General features: G+C 43.0%; 1 protein-coding gene across 3 annotated transcripts in view; it reads right to left on the reverse strand.

Annotated features, from left to right (window-relative positions):
* Positions 1 to 18,566, reverse strand: part of ARNT (aryl hydrocarbon receptor nuclear translocator) — a 71,119-nt gene that overhangs the window by 34,729 nt on the left and 17,824 nt on the right. For 2 of the 3 annotated variants that reach the window (XM_040999167.1, XM_040999166.1), the window contains exons 2-3: positions 13,698 to 13,809; positions 4,077 to 4,121 (exon numbers count right to left, since the gene is read on the reverse strand). In XM_040999167.1, coding sequence (XP_040855101.1) covers positions 4,077 to 4,121; positions 13,698 to 13,809 — 157 coding nt within the window. Of the gene's footprint in view, positions 1 to 4,076; positions 4,122 to 13,697; positions 13,810 to 16,450; positions 16,466 to 18,566 lie in introns of those variants that run through there. The other variant, XM_040999168.1, reaches the window with a different exon arrangement.

Genomic DNA, 18,566 nt, shown 5'->3' on the forward strand with positions numbered 1-18,566 from the left:
AATCAATCGGTAGAAACAGCATCCCACAGAACTTAAAAAAACTGCTAGGGGAGGGTGTTGTGGCATTGTTGTTAAGCCATCACTTAGGATGAACTTTTAAAAAATCTACAACTGGGTTCAGTGCGGTAGTCTAGTGTCTAATGTGCTCACCTTGAATGTGCCAGGGTCCCATATGGGAATCAGTTCGAATCCCAGCTGCTCCACTTCCCTTCTAACCCCCTGCTTATAGCCTGGAAAAGCAGTTGAGGACGGCCCAAAGCCTTGGGACCCTGTACCCACATGAGAGACCCAGAAGCAGCTCCTGGCTCCTGGCTTTGAATCAGCTCAGCTCCAGCCATTGCGGCCACCTGGGGAGTGAAACAGCGGAAGGAAGATCTTTCTTTTTGTCTCTCCTTCTCCCTGTAAATCTGACTTTCCAATTAAAAAACAAAAACAAAAACAAAAACTACAGCTATTATTGGCCTAGTTTTTTTATTTAAAAAAAGATCTATTTATTATTATTTATTTATTTGTTTATTTGAAAGAGTTACAGAGAGAGCAGGAGAGACAGGGAGACAAGGAGACAAGAAACAGAGAGACTTCCCACCTGCTGGCTCACTCCAGAGACACATTTAGGACTGGTCCAGATTTAAAGTAGGAAGTCAAGAACTCCATCCAGGTCTTCCACATGGGTGGCAGAGGCACAAGTACTTGGGACAACTTTCCCTGCTTTCCCATGAACATTACCAGGAAGCTGGATTGGAAGTGGGGCAGCCAGAACATAAATCATATGGGATGCCAGCATCTCGGCAGCACTTAATCTGCTGCATAACACTGCCGGTCCCTCCACTTTACTCGTACAAAACTGCTGTTGCATGTGTCCCTCATCAACTGACAAAAACGTTGTTTAGGCAGCATGGGACTTTAGTAATAACTACCGGATTTCTCAGAAATGGTGACTCAGACAGGCATAAATAAGACAAATTCGAGGATAGCTTTATATTTACATAACAATGTAGTTCCACCAGTATCATTTTCATTATAATTAGGGATTCTTATTTGCACAAATTCCCAATATAAAAAAAGAACAGGTTATATTAAAAAGCCTGTTCTTTGCCACAAACTGAAATTCCTTTCCCCCTTCACATACACTAAGAATCATCAAGTCTCAAGAGACTTCCTGGAGAATTACTTTCATCTGCAACTATGGCTTTATGGTGGCCAAGTCATTGTTGTTTCAGAGCATATTAGGGCAAATTCATCAACTGGTCAATAAAAGAAATATTAGCTTTAACTTTGTGACTATAAAAAGACAAATGTTACTGATTATACTAAGTATTTTAAAACTATACAGTGCCACATACTTTATTATACAGACATCCTTTGGTAAAAACATAAAAACTAATATTGACACAATAACTAAGATACTACTTAGGATGCCTGCATCTTGTGCCAGCTCTGCTTTCAATCCTGCTTCCTGTAATACACACCCTGGAGGCAATGGATGCCAGCTCAGGTAGTTGGGTCCTTGTGATGTGGGAGACACAGACTGAATTCCTGGCTCTGGGCCTTGGCCTGGCCGAGTCCCAACTGTTGCAGGCATTTGGGGTGTGAGTCAGTGGATAGAAGATCTCAGTCTCTGTCTTTCTGCCTTTCAAATCACTCAATCACAACTTAGTTAATAAAATCAATCAATAAATAACAACAAATAAATGAAATCTGGGCACCCACATCAACAAGCGACTTTTTAAAACAATACAGTTCTTTTATTTATCAAATATAGACTATTTGAGTAATATTTTTAACATCAGAAAGAGAAAGGCAGGGTGCAGTTCAGGTTATCTTCCTTTCTTTGGGTCTTTTTTTTTTATTAAAGATTTATTTATTTATTGGAAAGTCAGATATACAGAGAGGAGGAGAGACAGAGACAAAGATCTTCCATCCGATGATTCACTCCCCAAGTGAGCGCAATGGCCGATGCTATGCCGATCCAAAGCCAGGAGCCAGGAACTTCTTCCGGGTCTCCCACATGGGTGCAGGGTCCCAAGGCTTTGGGCTGTTCTCGACTGCTTTCCCAGGCCACAACCAGGGAGCTGGATGGGAAGTGGAGCTGCTGGGATTAGAACCGGCACACATACAGGATCTGGCGCAATCAACGCAAGGACTTTAGCTGCTAGGCCACGCTGCCGGGCCCCTTTCTTTGAGTCTTAACAGTTCTTTTAACTTGCAAAAAGTTAAGCAGTTGATATTCATCAAGAATATCCCCTCTTAAATAAGCGAATCCCAAAAGGTTAGATACCACATGTTTGCCTTGATTTAACCTGTAATTTTTGTTTGGTTGTTTGTTACTTTTTGAACCTGTCACTGATACTGTCTCAACCCAGGTGTTTTGAAGAATTGAACTTGCATTATTTTTAACATATTGTTTACTCAATACTATGTCAATTAATTCCATAACATTGTATATTGATGCTGATGTTTTGTTGGGGCTTTTAACTGACCGGAACTTTACTATGTTAGCTCTACCTTCAGACTAGAGAAGGTCTCCCCAAGAAGCCACTGAACTTATCTGGACAATAAGATGCTGGACTTTATACTAGGTATATGCTTGCAATGAAGGAATCTCAACTGAACTTGAACTGTGGTTATGCAGCAAGGTGGAGGAATCCACTATGGGGGGAGGGTTGTAGTAGGGGTGGGGGGAATCCCAGTGTCTATAAAACTGTATCACATAATACAATGTTAATAACAATTAAAACAAATAAATAAAACTTAAAAAAAATAAACAATGATAAACATAGTAGCCCAGGTATCACTTTGAAACAACATGTTCATATTTTTGGAGTATATACCCAATAGAGAATTGTTGAATCAAATGGCAATTTGTGTTTCTAGTCTTTTAAGAAATCTCCATACTGTTTTCCATAGTGTTTAATTCATATTTCCACCATCAGTGTTTAAGCAGTCTCCTTTAAATACTCGATGCAGGGCCTAGTGCAAGAGCTTAGTGCTTAAGTCCTTGTTTGCATGCACCAGAATCCCACATGGGTTTTGGCTACTATTCCAGCTGCTCCACTTCCCTTCCAGCTCCCTGCTTGTGGCCTGAGAAAGCAATAGAAGAAGGCCCAAAGCCTTGGGACCCTGCACCCACATGGAAGATCAGGAAGAAGCTCCTAGATCCTGATTTCAGATCAGCTCAGCAAGGGCTGAGACAGAAACAGCGGATGGAAGATCTTTCTCTCTCTCTCTTTTTCTCTGTAAATCTGCCTTTCAAAAAAAGACAAATCTTTTTTTAAAAAAAATACCTTATGGTGGTCTGTGGAACCTGTTTGTACAATTAAATCTGCTACCCTTATCGGGGGCTAACTCAAAAATGAAAAAAAAAAATAGAATATCCCCTCTTTTTGAAAGATCCTTTCTTGAATTTATTTTTTAAAAAACCCGTATTTAATGTTCCATAAGATTCATAACTCAAGGATACAAAATCCAATTCCTGATAGGAGGAGTGAACAAGTAACAAACAGTATGATAAAGGAGTACATTAATAAATCATACCTCCCATATTCCACTCCTGTAGCCTCCTCCCACACTGACTCAGGAGTTGAACATACGACCTGCTTTGGCCAATGAGATGTTAGCAAATATCATGTATGCAGAAGCTTGATAAGCACCACACACTGACAGGTGCTCTTACAATATAGCCACAGCCAAGGGAAGAAACAGTCTGTCTTCTCTGGGGGTAAAAGACCACAGAGAGGGAAACACCAGCCATCCCAGCTGGGTCAAACCTCTAGTGGACCAGCTAGCTGAATGCAATCTTATGAGCTGGTGTGAGAAAGATCAACAGACTAAGCACACAGATAATTTACAAATCTCTGAGAAACAGCAAGCACCTGCACTAATGGGTAACTGACACAGCAGCCTTGTAAGCCACCTGCCTCTCCTCACTGAAGGCCTTTCTCTGCAACTATTAATAATAGAATGTTTAAAAGATGTTGGGCATAAAACACAAAAATTTACAGTTTTAAGATGAAACAGCTCCTTAAAAAAATTTATAATGTTAATAAATTTAAGAGAAAGTTCTTCAAAAATCTTACCTCAAAAACTTGCTGTTCCCTTCTCCATCATCATCAAAATCCAGCCTAGGAAAGTCAATGAAAAACACTGTAAACATACTACTAATATAATTACCAAAAAAAAATTTTTTTTAATTTGTCAACACAAGCCATCCATGAACTCATTCAAATACAAGAGGGACAGGAGAAACCAAGCAGAAGTCAAAAGAGCTCTTTTACTGCTTTGCCTCAGTGCCAAACTGAGCAAAAGGAAAAAACAGAGTACCTACCGATACCACAACACTACGCTGGGGAGTGGTGCCCATGTGCCAAAGCTTTTGCCTGAAAGTATAACCTCAATGAAAGCAGCACAAATCTACTCAAAATGAACTGAATATTGCTATCAATAATTTGGGTCCTTTTTTCCTTTCAATGGTCTGCTCTAAGTCAGGTGGTACAACTTTCTGAAACATCCTCCATTCTTTTTTGAAAGGCAGAGGCAGTAACAGAAAAAGGAAAGATCGTCCATCTGCTGGTTCATCCTAACTGCTTGTAAAAGCTGGGGCTATGCCAGGGCAAGCCAAGAGCCAGGAACTTCATCCAATCCTCCCCGCTGGGTTGCATGGACCCAAGCACTGTGGCCACCATGTGCTGTCTTTCTAGTCACACTGCCAGTAATCTGGATCAGAAGTGGCCAACATTCCATGTCAGCACCTGTTTGAGTCCAAGCTGCTCCACTTCAGATCCAGCTCCCTGATGAAGTCCTGGAAAAGCAGAGAAGATGGCCAAAGTGCTTGGGCCCCCGTCACCCATTTCCTTCATTCATTGAATACTTATGCAATATATACTACCTTCAAGACACTTCGTTAGGTGATAAAAAATAATAACTTTGCTTTCAATAAACATCATAGATGAATACAAATACAAAACAAATGAAGAGGGGCAGGTGCAATGGCATATTAGCCTAAGCCTCTGCCTGCTGTGCTAGCATCCCATAGGGGTGCTAGTTCAAATCCTGATTGCCCTCATTTCTGATCTAGCTCCTGCACCCATGTGGAAGACCTGGTTGAAGCTCCTGACGACTGGCTTTGAACCAGCCCAGCTATGGCCAGTGTGGCCATTTGTGGAGTGATCCACGGATAGAAAATCTCTCTCTGTAAATCTGTCTTTCAAAAATAAAAACATAATTAATTTTTAGGGGCACAGCGCGATAGCTTAGGGGTTTAAGTCCTCACCTTGCAAGCGCTAGCATCCCATATGGGCACTGGTTTTAATCCCAGTAGCTCTTCTTCCCATCCAGCGCCCTGCTTGTGGCCTGGGAAAGCAGTCGAGGATGGCCCAAAGCCTTGGGACCCAGCAACTGCATGGGAGACCTGGAGGAGGTTCCTGGCTCCTGGCTTCGGATTGGCACAGCATCGACTGTTGCGGCCACTTGGAGAGTGAATCATCGGACAGAAGATCTTCCTCTCTGTCTCTCCTCCTCTCTGTATATCTGACTTTCCAATAGAAATTAAATAAATCTTAAAAAAATTAATTTTTAAAATGAGAAATGGAAAATGCCTTGTGAATGGCACAATAAACATGCTATAGCCATTTAGTGAAAGGAAAGGTGACTTTCAGGGAATTAGGAAAAGTATTAAGTAATAAAGTAGGCCAATCTCCTATTAATCTCTGTACTTTATTAAGCCACAATGTTGTTCATGGTACATCTTAACCCAGTAATAACTGCTGGCATCTCTATGAGTGGGAAAGGAGAACCTAGAAGAAAGAACCTCTAGCTGAGTTGTGAGTGAAGCACATGGCCTAAGCCTTTTACTCCTACTCCTCCTTTCTGAAACCTCCTATCACCTGTCAAAATCTTAGGCTCTTACTCCATTCCTAAGAATTACCCTGAAGAAATAATGTGAAATACAACAACAATACAAAGAAGTGTACTACATTATTAGACATAAAAGCAAAACCTGCAAAGTAAAATATTCAAAAACTAATAACCACATAGGGTCAGTACTGTGGCCATTTCATCAAGCTACAACCTGGGATGCTGGCATCTTATATGGGCACCGAATTCCAGTGGTTCAAGCCTCCACTGCAACACTCCCCATCTGGCACCCTGTTAACGTACCTGGAAAGGCACTGGAAAAAACTCAGGTATGAAGGTGCTCAATATGATAGGGAAGACTTGGATTAGCACCAGGTTCCAAACTTCAGCAGCGCCAGTCCTGGCTGTGGTAGTCACATGGGGAGTAAATGAGTGGATGGAATATGTATAACTTTGCCTTTAAAATAAATTTTAAAATAAATCTTAAAAAAATAATTAGGGGTCAGTGTTGTGGCATAGCTGTTTTTCTACAAGTTTTAGCAGCCCGTGGGGGTGCTGGTTTGAGTTTCCACTTCTTCACTTCCAATCCAGCTCCCTGTTAATGCAACTGGAAAAGCAATAAAAGACGGCTCAAGTGCTTGGGCAACTGTCCGCCTGTGGAAGACCCAGAAGAAGCCCCTGACTTCAGTCTTGCCCAGTTGTAGCCATTAGAACCATTATGGGAGTGGACCACAAGATGGAAGACTTCAGTCTCTCCATTTCTCTCTCTGTATCTCTTTCAAGTAAATAAAAATAAATCTTAAAAAAATAACAATTAATCATTTTTTAAAAATTAAGGGGCCCAGCATGATGGCTCAATGGCTAAATTTTTAATTAATCAATCAATTAATTATAATCTTTAATAAATAATATCTTTAATAAGTAACTAAATAAAATTTTAAGTAAGGGCCATCCTTGTGGCATATTTGATTAAGCCATTGCCTGTGATGTTGGCATCCTATATGGACATCACTTTGTGTTTCATTTGCTCCATTTTTAAAAAATTATTTTATTTTATTTTTGATGAGTTAACGGTTGATTAGGACAAAAAGGGTCCAGGATAAGGGGAAAATGGGTGAGACCATTGTTTCCACATTTTCCTTTCCTTCTTCCTGTATCTGGGAGAAAGGGAGAAACAAGGGGAGAAGCCACACCCAGCCTCCCAACTGGTTCAGCACCCAGGGAAGGGGAATGACCACTCGATGTCATCCCGAAGTCCCTCATGTGGAGCATGCCACAAGGGTTCTGCTTAAGTGGTTTCAATAGTTCTGAAATGCTGTTGATCTTGCCGATGCAAGGATGAGGACATCCTTCCAAGGTCCATTGGTTGACACAGACCACCTTTGAGTCTCCATTTGCTCAGATGTTTGCTGTCATGCTTCACTGGGGTAGTTGATCAATTTTTTCTGCCCTCTTTCCTCTGCTATAGTACCAGGTGTCTTTTGCAGGCTGAAATGCTCTGACATATCCTCCATATGCCTCTGGGTATGCTGTCCACTGCTCCGTCAAAGCCAGTAAGGAGGTCTTGTTTTGACAGATGCACTCCATTGCTAAACCACAGGTCCTGCCATTCTCCCTGTGGTTGGAGTTATGAGTCCAGTTTAGTTGAGGAGATCCTCAATACAATCTCATTCAAGGTGACCTCAGACCTCTCTTGTGTGTGCGCCCACCTGTACGGGGTCCAATTTGTTTTGTCACCCACATCAGCCTATGTAAACATTGGCAATTACCATTGCTAGGTTAGATTTATCTCTAGCCCCATTTCTTATATAAACCAATGGGTGCTGTGGCCCAGCCCAACTCTGCCCACCACATACTCGGCTCTCATGTACACCATCAGCAGCTGCAGCTCTCCCACACCCCCAGTAACCCCCATGGAGCTGGCCACCAGCCTGATTTCTCTGCCTGCCAGCATATGCAGCAGACTGGTCTGGGCAGCCCCACTTCCCATTCAGCTCTCATATATATAATTGGGTGTTGAAGCTTAACTCATCCTAGCCGACTCCACCCTCCAGCCCACACTCATGCAAACAGGTGCCACTGTCTATCTAGCCAGGCCCACCCCCAGTCCTGGTTCTCATGCTCACCAGTGGGAGCTGTAGCCCATAACTGCCCACAGTTTCCCTACTGGGCCCACTCCCATACCTGGATCTTGCACTCTCCAGGTAGTTCTGCAGTCTAGCTCAACAGGACCTGCCCTCTATCCCAAGCACTTGCCACAGCTGATGCTGTGGCAAAGCCCAACCAACTTGCCCTCATTCTGGCTCATGCCTGTATCAGTAGATATAGTCAGCCCAACCTAGCTCTCCCACATTTCATATATAAGCCAACAAGTGTCGTAGCCCTGCCCAGACTGGTCTGTCCCCAGTCATAGCTCTCACGCTCACCAGCAGGAGCAATGGCCTAGCCAGCTGCTCTACTTCTAATCCAGCTCCCTTAGGAAGACGCAGAGGATATTCTTGGACTACTGCCATTCACATAGAGTCCTGGAAGAAACCCTCGGCTCTGTTCTGTCCCAGCCCTGGATTCTGTAGCCATTTCATGAGTGAACCAGTAGATCGAAGATAGTGAACCAGTAGACAAAAGATATCTCTCTCTCTCCACCCTCCTCCCCACCCCCATGTAACTCTGTTTTCAAATAAATAAAAACATCTTTTTAAAAATATTTACATCATTTAAACAACCACTATAAAGTATGCCTATACATCTGGTACCACAGCAGAGAATGGAGAGCAGAACAAATTGGTAAACTACCCCAATAAAATGTTGACAGCAAATATCTGGATGAATGGCAACTCTAAGGTGGGCTATGTCAGCCAATGGACCTTGTAAGACTTTCCTCATAGTTGCAGCGACAAGACCAACAGCAATTTTAGAACTGTCAAAACCACCTGAGCAGAACCTTCAGAGTATGCTCCACATCGAGGACCCTGAGATGATATCAAGTGACCATTCCCCATCCCTAAGTATTGATGTGGTTAGGATGCTGAGTGCGGCTTCTCTTCTTCTCACCCCCCTTTCCCCAGTTATAGGAAGAAGAAAAAGAAAATTTGGAAACAATGGTCTCACCCACTTTCCCCTAACCCTCAACCCTTCCCACCCTAATCAACTATGTAAACATTACCAAAAAATAAAGTTTTAAAAATATATTTCTATATCTCCAGCTATAGGCAACTGTCTAGGCTGCCTTGTAACTAGGCAAGTGTTACACTGAAGGAGAAAAGCAGCCAATAGCTAGTGGGCATTATGGGCCCGGTTAATGCCAAATTTATGTTAACTATACCGATATGCCAGCATAGTTGCCTATTCTTTTTTTTTTTTTTTTTTAAGATATGTGGGGAAGGTGGGGAATGCTGGGCTGGGGCATGCCACCCTGGCCCGCAGGTTGGGGAACTACACATTGCTCAGGGGAGATCTGGAGACATATTAGACGGAGAGCATGTTTGACAGGGGTGGAATGACTTCTGGGGTCTTCCATAGACCAGCCCACTGCATTCACAAGTAGGCGAAGGAGCTATGAGTGGTTTAGAGTGGAGAAACTGGAAGGTATGTCTGGGTCAGGCCAAGGTACCTGCCCACTCAGGAGACCTGGGCTGTGCTAAATAGCATTATCCACTGTCCCCTGGCACACACAAAAGCTGGGGGTAGGGGGCATGTCTGGTTGGGCTAGGCCACAGTATCTGCCCTCAAGTGTTGTGGTAAGGGGTGATCCACATGAGGCTAAGCACAGCACCCACTAGAACACAAGAGAACCAGGTCTAGGGGGCAGATTCTGTAGGGGACTTGTGGGCTTGCCCCCGAGGACCACAGCACCTGTCAGTTTGCACAAGAGCTGTGCGTAGTGATGGACTGAGCCAGGCAGGACTGCAGATCTCACTTGACACTCACGGGAGCTAGGGGTGGGAGTGAACCAGACTGGGCCTGGCTGCAGCACCCATCAGGCACATGCAAAGGTCAAGACTTTGGACAGATCATGCCAAGCAGGGCTGCAACACCCACTAGCATGCATGAGATCCAGGTCTGGGGCAGGCCTGGTAGGATAGCTTGGGGAATTCCCTACTAAGCTGCACCTTCTGCTGGGGAGCACAGTGGCCAGAGCTTGGACAGGTTAGGCAAGGCAAGGCTGCACCATTTGTGTGGGTTGGGTCTGGGGCAGGCTGGGCGAGGCCAGGCCACAGTACCACAGTACTCACTGGCTTGCACAAAAGCCAGGATTGGATGCAGGCTGCACCCAGCTGGGTTAGGCTACAACACCCACCAAGGAGAGCTAAGACTATGGTGAACCATGCCAGGCTAGGTCAAAACAAGCACAAAATTCAGTTTGGAAGGGGAACTTTGGGAACTTCTCTGCTAGGCTGCAGCTCCCACTGGTGAGTACAAGAACAGGGGCTATGGGCGGACCAGGCTAGGCAAGACTGCAGCTGCCACTGGCACTTATGAAAGCCAGAATGGATGTGGGACAGACTAGGCTAGGCCACAAAATCAACTGGTTCACATGAGATGGGTCTGGGTCTGGGCCAAGCTGGGGTAGGATGTAACACCCATCGGCAAGTACGGGCCAATTGGCCTAAGCTGCAGCACATGCTGGCAGGTGGAAAAACCAGAGCTGAGGGCAGGCCTGGTGGGGTTTATTGGGAGGTCACCCCAACTAGGCTACAGCACCCGCTGCTGTTCATGAAGACTAGGCCTGTGGCAGTCTGGGCTGGGCTAGGCCATTAGTTCACATGAGACGGGGCTAGGGGCAGAACTGACCAGGCAACTACATCAACCTGTATGTATGTTGACTGCTACAGGTGACAGAATGAACTGACACTGCACTGACTCACACACTGTCTGAGGTCATCCCAGGCAAGGTTTCTTGGGGGACTCCCCAGCTAAATGGATGGACTCAAACCCTGGCCACAGGGAAAATCACAATACATGTGGTTCAATCTTAGATTGTGTGTGTCAGGACTGAGCCTCCTCAGTTGCTTCTGCCTGTACAGTGACAGCATGCCCAGATGCACATGGGGGACATGACACCCAGGACATCTAGGTCAGCAGAGGACACTAAGTGCCTCGCCAGAGGATGGGAAGCAGAACAGCTTGGACCACACTCCTGGAAAAGCTTTGCAACATGTTCCTGGGCCTATGGATGAACCATGGTGGAATTGGTCAGCCAACAGATCTTGGAAAGATTTTCTTGAGCCTGTTGCAACAAAGCTGACAATGTTTCAGAACTATCAAAACTACTTAGTAACACCTTCAGAACACTCTTCCCCATGTCAGAGTCTCTAAGGTATCATCAAAGAACTATCCCCCAACCTCAGGTGCTGATGTAGTTTGACAGCAAGGAGGGAGTGGCCCCCACTCCTTCCCCTCTTTGAGCATAAGAGGAAAAAAAATTGAAACATTTGTCCTATCCACCTTCCTCCATTCCTTGACCGTCCCTCCAATTGGAGACCCACTTGGGCATGCATCCCTTTAAACTATGTAAACAATATTAAAAATAAAAGAAAAAAAATTTTAAATGACATCTTTATAGAATGCAACAATATGAAAAAGGTTATGTACTTAAAAGGTTTTTATATATGTATATTTATATATATGTACATTTACATACATATGGTAAGATGAAAAGGTCAACCATACAAAACTATGTAATTATATGATGTAACTATTAAGAAATTTATATACAGAAGAAAGATGAGAAAATGCATTAAAAATTAATGGTAGAGACAGGCATTTAGCTTAGCAGTTAAGATGTCCATTGAGGGGCTAGCATTGTGACACAGTGGATAAAATAGCCATTTGAAATGCTGTCATCCCATATGGGTGCTGGTTAGAGTCTTGACTGTTCCATTTCCAATCCATCTCCCTGCTAATGGCCTGAAAAAACAAGTGGAAAGTGGTCCAAGTGTTTGGGCTCTTGCCACTCAGAAGGGAGACCTGGATGAAGCTCCTGGCTTCTAGCTTCAGCCTGGATCACTGCTGGCTGTTAACAACCATCTGGGAAGAGAACTAGTAGATGGAAGATTACTCTGTCTCTCCCTCTCTCTCTGCAGCTGACTTTCAAAATAAACAAATGTTAAAAAAAAAAAAGGAGTAGACTCTGAGGCCAAATTCCTAAATTTCATATCCCAGATTCGACACTAACTTTAGGTTAAAAAGTTGGGTTACTTATTCACTCTGAAACTCAGTATCTGATTTAAAATGAGTAATTCCTGAACACATAACATGGTTTAATATTTACTTATGTTGCTACTTAACCCAGGTATCACTCCTACATTACTACTGGTAGGATAAAACATAAAAAATAGTTACAATCTTAGGGCCCAGCCGGTGGCACAGTGGTTAAGGTCCTCGCCCTGCATGCCCGGGATCCCATATGGGCGCCGGTTCTAATCCCTGCAGCCCCGCTTCCCATCCGGCTCCCTGCCTGTGGCCCGGGAAAGCAGTTGAGGACAGCCCAAAGCTTTGGGACCCTGCACCCGCGTGGGAGACCCGGAAGAGGCTCCTGGCTTCCACTGTTGCACTCACTTGGGGAGTGAATCATCGGACAGAAGATTTTCCTCTCTGTCTCTCCTCTCTGTATATCCGCCTTTCCAATAAAAAAAATAATAATAAATAAAATAAATAAATAAAACTTGTGGATAAAAAATTTATCTTAAAAAATAAATAAATAAAATAAAAAATTAAAAAGTTACAATCTTAATTACAAAATTATTAAAAGCAAAATGGAAACTTAATACCAAAATATGGATAAGATACTACCCTTTAACACAACCTCTTTTTTGAGGTTTTTTCCCCTACTCTCTACCAATCACGTGATACACCCATGACTTAAAAACACTGTACTTGTTCCCTTCTCACGAAACTCAGTATATTCGATCTTGTATTATACTTAAGTATGTAATGATTATCTTTAACAAACATGCAAAACTTGGAGTCAGGACTACATCTTTACCTTTGCATCCCACTAACAATCAGATAACATTACATATTAATTATGCATTTAATAAATAGCATTGAGGGATGAGCATTTGGCACAGCAGGTAAGACACTGCCTAGGATAACCTCACCCCCTACTAGAATGCTTAGGTTTATGTTCTGATTCCTTTCCCAAATCCAGCTTAATGCTAACATACACCCTAAAATCCAGGTCCCTGACCCTTAGGTAGGAGATCTGGATTTAGTTCTGGGCTCCCAGTTTCAGCCTGGCCCAATCCCAGCTGTTAGAAACATTTGAAGAATAAACCAACAGATAAGAACTCTGTATCTGTTTCTCTTTCAAATAAATAAAATTAAATTTAAAAAGTACAGGTTGGTGCTGTGGTGTAGTCAGGCTAAGCTTCAGCCTGTAATGTTGGCATCTCATATCTGGGATCTGGGCTGCAGCTGTAACATTTCTATCATGCTCCCTGCTTATAGCCTGGGAAAGCAGCCAAGAATGGCTCAAGACTTTGGTCCCCTGCACCCACATGGCAGACCTGGCTCCCACATGGACCTGGCTCCCGGCTCCTGACTTTGGCTCAGTTCTGGTCATTGCAGTTATTTGGAGAGTGAACCAAGGAATGAAGACCTCTCTCACTGTCATTGCCTATCTCTTCCTCTATCATTCTGCCTCCCAAATAAATAATTGGATCTTCTTTTAAAAAAACAAATGAATTTTTTTAAAAAAAAAAGTAAAACCCATGGAGAGTTATATGATAGCAGAATAGTAAGTAACCAGATAAAATGAGTGGACCAGAAATAGCCAAGAGGTTCTGCAGTTAATGAAATGAAGTCATTTACAGAAGAGACACTCACAACTTCATACAACTTACCCTGGTCGCCGCTTAATAGCCCTCTGGACAATGGCTGCTCCACCTTGAATCCCGGGCCCAGGGTTTCCAGAGGCAATGGCTGCACCTAGTGATGGTACATCTGATGTCATTTCTGTCAGGAAAAAAGAAAAAAAAAGGAAATACACAAAAAAAAGATGGCCCTTAAAAAAAAGGTATCAAGCTGGCTCAAAGAAAGGCTCAAACTATACATCAAATCTAAGTAGGACCAGGAAGCCCAAAAGAGCATTTCCAAAAGAGCATTTCCAAATTGTTCTTCCTGAAACTCATTAAAAAGATTTTCCCACACTTCAGCTTCTATTTAACACTTTAGAAAGCAAAATAGTACATTCTGCAATCTTCACTTCCAAAAGCTCGTAACAGTGATGCAATACTAACTTGAAGTACATACAAAATTAGTTTATAGATTTCATCCATACAGGATTTATAATTTTTTATTTTTTTAGTTATTTTAATTGGAAAATACAGAAAACTCAGAAATAAAAAAGTCACCTAGATGCCACTACTTCATCTCATGTAGAATAAAACTGACGTCCTTTATTTTTTCTCTATCTTCCTGACACCTTTCAATTCAGTCACACTTTGCGTGTGCCCGGCTACTCAGTCGGTAGAGCATGAGACTCTTAATCTCAATTCAATAACACACTGTAACTATCTCTCAGAGCCAAGTCCACTTTACCTCTCATTTGCCTCAGTTCATATATACCTGTCACTGTAATCAAAAACAGACACATTTTGGCTTAGTAAAAAAAAAGTCTTCTTCTAATTATGCTGTGTGAAAATACAACACAGCAAAATTTGTGAGACACAACTAACGCTATACTCAAAGGAAAATTTTTACTAGTAAAATATTTTTATTAGCAAACAAAAGGTTAAACCCATCTAAACATTCACCCCAAAGAGTACAGAAAAAGAACAAAACAAAGCAAAAGCAAACAGAATGAAGGAAACAATAAGAGACAGAAATAAATCAATTTGAAAACAAAATACCAATAAAGAAAATCAATGATACAGGGCTTATTCTTTAAGCAGTTTGATAGTAGTGACCAAAAACAAACAAACAAACTACCAATATTTGAAATTGAAACATCACTACTAATGCCACTGAATACATCCAAAGGAATAGTGAATATTAACTTACACAAATAAATTTAATAATTCAAACAAACTACTTTCCTTAAAAGTTTCCCTAAGTATTTTCATTATAAACAAAAGTACAATCTATAACAATGATTCAATATAAAATGCATAATTTGAGTGGTCTGTAAACTTAAGAAAATTCTATTTGGGGGCCCAGCACAATAGTGTAATGGTTAAGGTCCTCGCTTTGAACACGCCAGAATCCCATATGGGCGCCAGTTCTAATCCCGGAGCTCCACTTCCCAGGCTTGTGGCCTGGGAATGCAGTCGAGGATGGTCCAAAGCCTTGGGACCCTACACCGGTGTGGGAGACCCGGAAAGAAGTTCCTGGCTCCTGGCTTCGGATTGGTGCAGCACAGGCCATTGCAGCCACTTGGGGAGTGAATCATCAGACGGAAGATCTTCCTCTCTGTCTCTCCTCCTCTCTGTACATCTGCCTTTCTAATAAAATAAATAAATCTTTGAAAAAAAAAAAAGAAAAGAAAATTCTATTTGGAACTTTAAAACTCCCATAAATGAAATTGCCAGGCCCAGATGATTTTACTGGAGAATTCTATCAAGTCATTAAAGAGAGTAAGCACGATGCAGTAGCATAGTGGCTATAGTCCTCTCCTTGCAAGTGCTGGGACCCTATATGGGCGCTGGTTCTAATCTCAGTGGCCCCGCTTCCCATCCAGCTCCCTGATTGTTGTCTGGGAAAGCCATCGACGATGGTCCAAAGCCTTGGTACCCTGCACCTGCATGAGAGACTCTGAAGAGGCTCCTGGCTTCGAATTGGCCCAGCTCTGGCCATTGCAGCCACTTGGGAAGTGAACCAGTGGACAGAAGATCTTCCTCTCAATCTTTCCTCCTCTCTTGCTGTATATCTGATTTTCCAATAAAAATAAATTTATTTGGGCTCAGAGCAATAGTCTAGTGGCTAAAGTCCTCGCCTTGCATGCTAAAGTCTGTCCTGATGTGCCGGGATCCTACATGGCTGCTGGTTCTAATTCCAGAGGCCCCACGTCCAAAATAGTCAAGGACAGCCCAGGGCTTGGGACACTGCACCCACGTGGGAGAGCCACAAGAGCCTCCAGGCTCCTGGCTTTGGATTGGCTCAACTTCAGTCATTGCAGCTGCTTGGGGAGTGAATCAAAAGACAAAGATCTTACTTTCTGTCTCCCCTCCTCTCTATATATCTGCCTTTTCAATAAAAATAAATAAATGGATAATTAAATCTTAAGGGGGGGGGGACCAACACCAATTCTACACGTAACAACTGAGGAAGAAGATACCTCCAAATCTTACAAATTCAGTATTATTTTCATGACAAAACCAGGCAAAAACAGTCAGAAAAAAGCAAAATAAGAGCCCACTCTCCCTCAAGAAAGAAGATACAAAAATCATGACAACTTACTGAAATACAGTATTTTTAAAAAAGAATTTAACATGGCCTGGCACAGTAGCCTACAGGCTAAAATCCTCGCCTTACATGCACCAGAATCCCATACGAGTGCCAGTTCTAATTCCGGCAGCTTTGCTTCCCATCCAGCTCCCTGCTTGTGGCCTGGGAAGGCAGTGGAAGACAGCCCAAAGCCTTGGGCCCCTGCACCCACGTGGGAGACCTGGAAGAAGCTCCTGACTCCTGGTTTTGGATCAGCGCAGCTTCGGCTGTTGAGGCCACTTGGGGAGTGAACCATCAGACAGATCTTTGTCTCTCCTCCTCTCTGTATATCTGCCTTTCCAATAAAAATAAAATAAATCTTCATTTAAAAAGAATTTAACAATATATAAAAGAAGTATACAATGCAATGAAGTTGAAGTTTATTCTAGGGATGCAGACGAGTTCAATATTTGGTAATGAATGTAATATACTGCTTTAGTATGAGAAAGAAAAAACAGCTTATCATCGAGTGCATAAATATCACTGGACAAGGATGGTATTGTGGTGTGGCAGGTAAAACCACCCCACCTATGACAATGGTATCCCACCTCAGAGTACTAATTCCAGACCTGGTTCACATCTGATCAAGCTTCCCACGATGCAACTGGGAAAAGCAGCAGAAGATGGCTCCAACACTTGAGCCCCTAGTCATCCATGCCGGAGACTGGGATGAAGTTCCTAGCTCCTGGCTTCAACCTGATCCAGTCCCAGCAGCTGTATCAATTTGGGAAGTGAATCAGCAAACAGTAGATCTCAATCTCTCTTGATCTCTATCACTCTCTCTCTTTATCCCTCTTCTTTCCCCTGTCATTTTGCACTCTGCCTGCCAAATTTGTTTCTAACAAATCTTTTAAAAAACCATCTGAGGGAGCCAGGCTCAGTGGCTAAACCCTCATCTTGAATGTGCCGGGTACCCATACAGGCACCAGTTCACTTCCCATCCAGCTCCCTGCTTATGACCTGGGAAACAGTAGAGGATGGCCCAAAGCCTTGGGACCCTGAAACAGCACAGAAGACCCAGAAGAAGCTCCTGGCTCCTGCCTTTGGATCAGCTCAGCTCTGGCCATTGTGGCCACTTGGGTACTGAAACAATGGATGAAAATATGCACGATCTGTCTCTACTTGTCTCTTAAAATGTGTCTTTCAAATAAAAAATAAAAATCTTTAAAAAAAATCTGAGGGGCCAGGGCTCATGGCCAAACAAGTTAAGCCTCCAGCTGTGACACAGGCATCCCCTATGGGCAACCAGCTACAGTCCTAGCTGCTCCACTTCTGAGCCAGCTCCCTGAAAATGCAGCAGCAGAGAGCTCAAGTGTTTGGACCCCTGCACTCCCACAGTAAACCAAGATACTTCAGGTACTCCAACATGGTGTATGACACCTTTTTTCCATCCCCTCCCCTTTCCTCTTATTCTCTCTTCTTCCCTCCTTTCTTTCCTTCCTTCCTTCCTTTTTTTCTTAAGTATTCACCTATTTAAAAAGCTAAGTGTCCAAGAGAGAATGCTTCCACCTGTTGATTTGTTCCTTAAATGGCTGCAATAGTCAAGTCTGGGATAGGCCAAAGCCAAAAGCCAGGAACTCATCTGCAACTCCCACATGGAAAGCAGAAACCCAAGACCTTTGGCCATAATCCACAGCCTCTGAAGCATCTTAGCAGGAAGTGTGACTGGATGTTTAGAAATCATGGTGGGACTTGACCTTAGGCACTCCAGAAAGTGATGCAGACATCCAACTCTGCTGTCCTACATCTGTCCCTAAAAATAACTGTTATTCCACTTTCCCATGAACTGAATTTTTTTATTTTATTGTTTTGAAAGGAAAATATAGAAGGAAAGAGAGAAACAGATCTCCCATCAGCTGGTTCACTCCCCAGAAGTCTGGAACTCAATCCAGGTCTCTCATGTTAGTAGCAGAGACTGAAGTAAGTACTTGAGTCCTCACTGAACTGCTTCGCAGTATATGTATTAGCAGGAGGCTGGAACTGAGTCTGGAGCCAGGACCCTAATCCAGGCTTTCCGATGCAAGATAAGAGTATCCCAAGTGGCATCTTAATCATGGTGCCAAACAGCCATTGTTTTCCATTAACTTTTTGACATTCACTTATAAGAACCCTTATTACCAACATTTTTTTGCAACATTTTATTATGCTTTAAACTGTACCCACATGGGAGACCTGGAAAAAGCTCCTGATTCTCAGTTTCAGATCAGCCCAACTCTGGCCATTGCAGAAGTGAATAAGTGGATAAAAGCTCTGTCTCTTTCTCTCTCTCTCCTTTCTGTAACTCCTAT

This window comes from Ochotona curzoniae, unplaced genomic scaffold (assembly GCF_017591425.1).
Source record: "Ochotona curzoniae isolate NIBS_2020 unplaced genomic scaffold, NIBS_Ocur_1.0 scaffold_1037, whole genome shotgun sequence".
Classification (NCBI taxonomy): Eukaryota; Metazoa; Chordata; class Mammalia; order Lagomorpha; family Ochotonidae; genus Ochotona; species Ochotona curzoniae.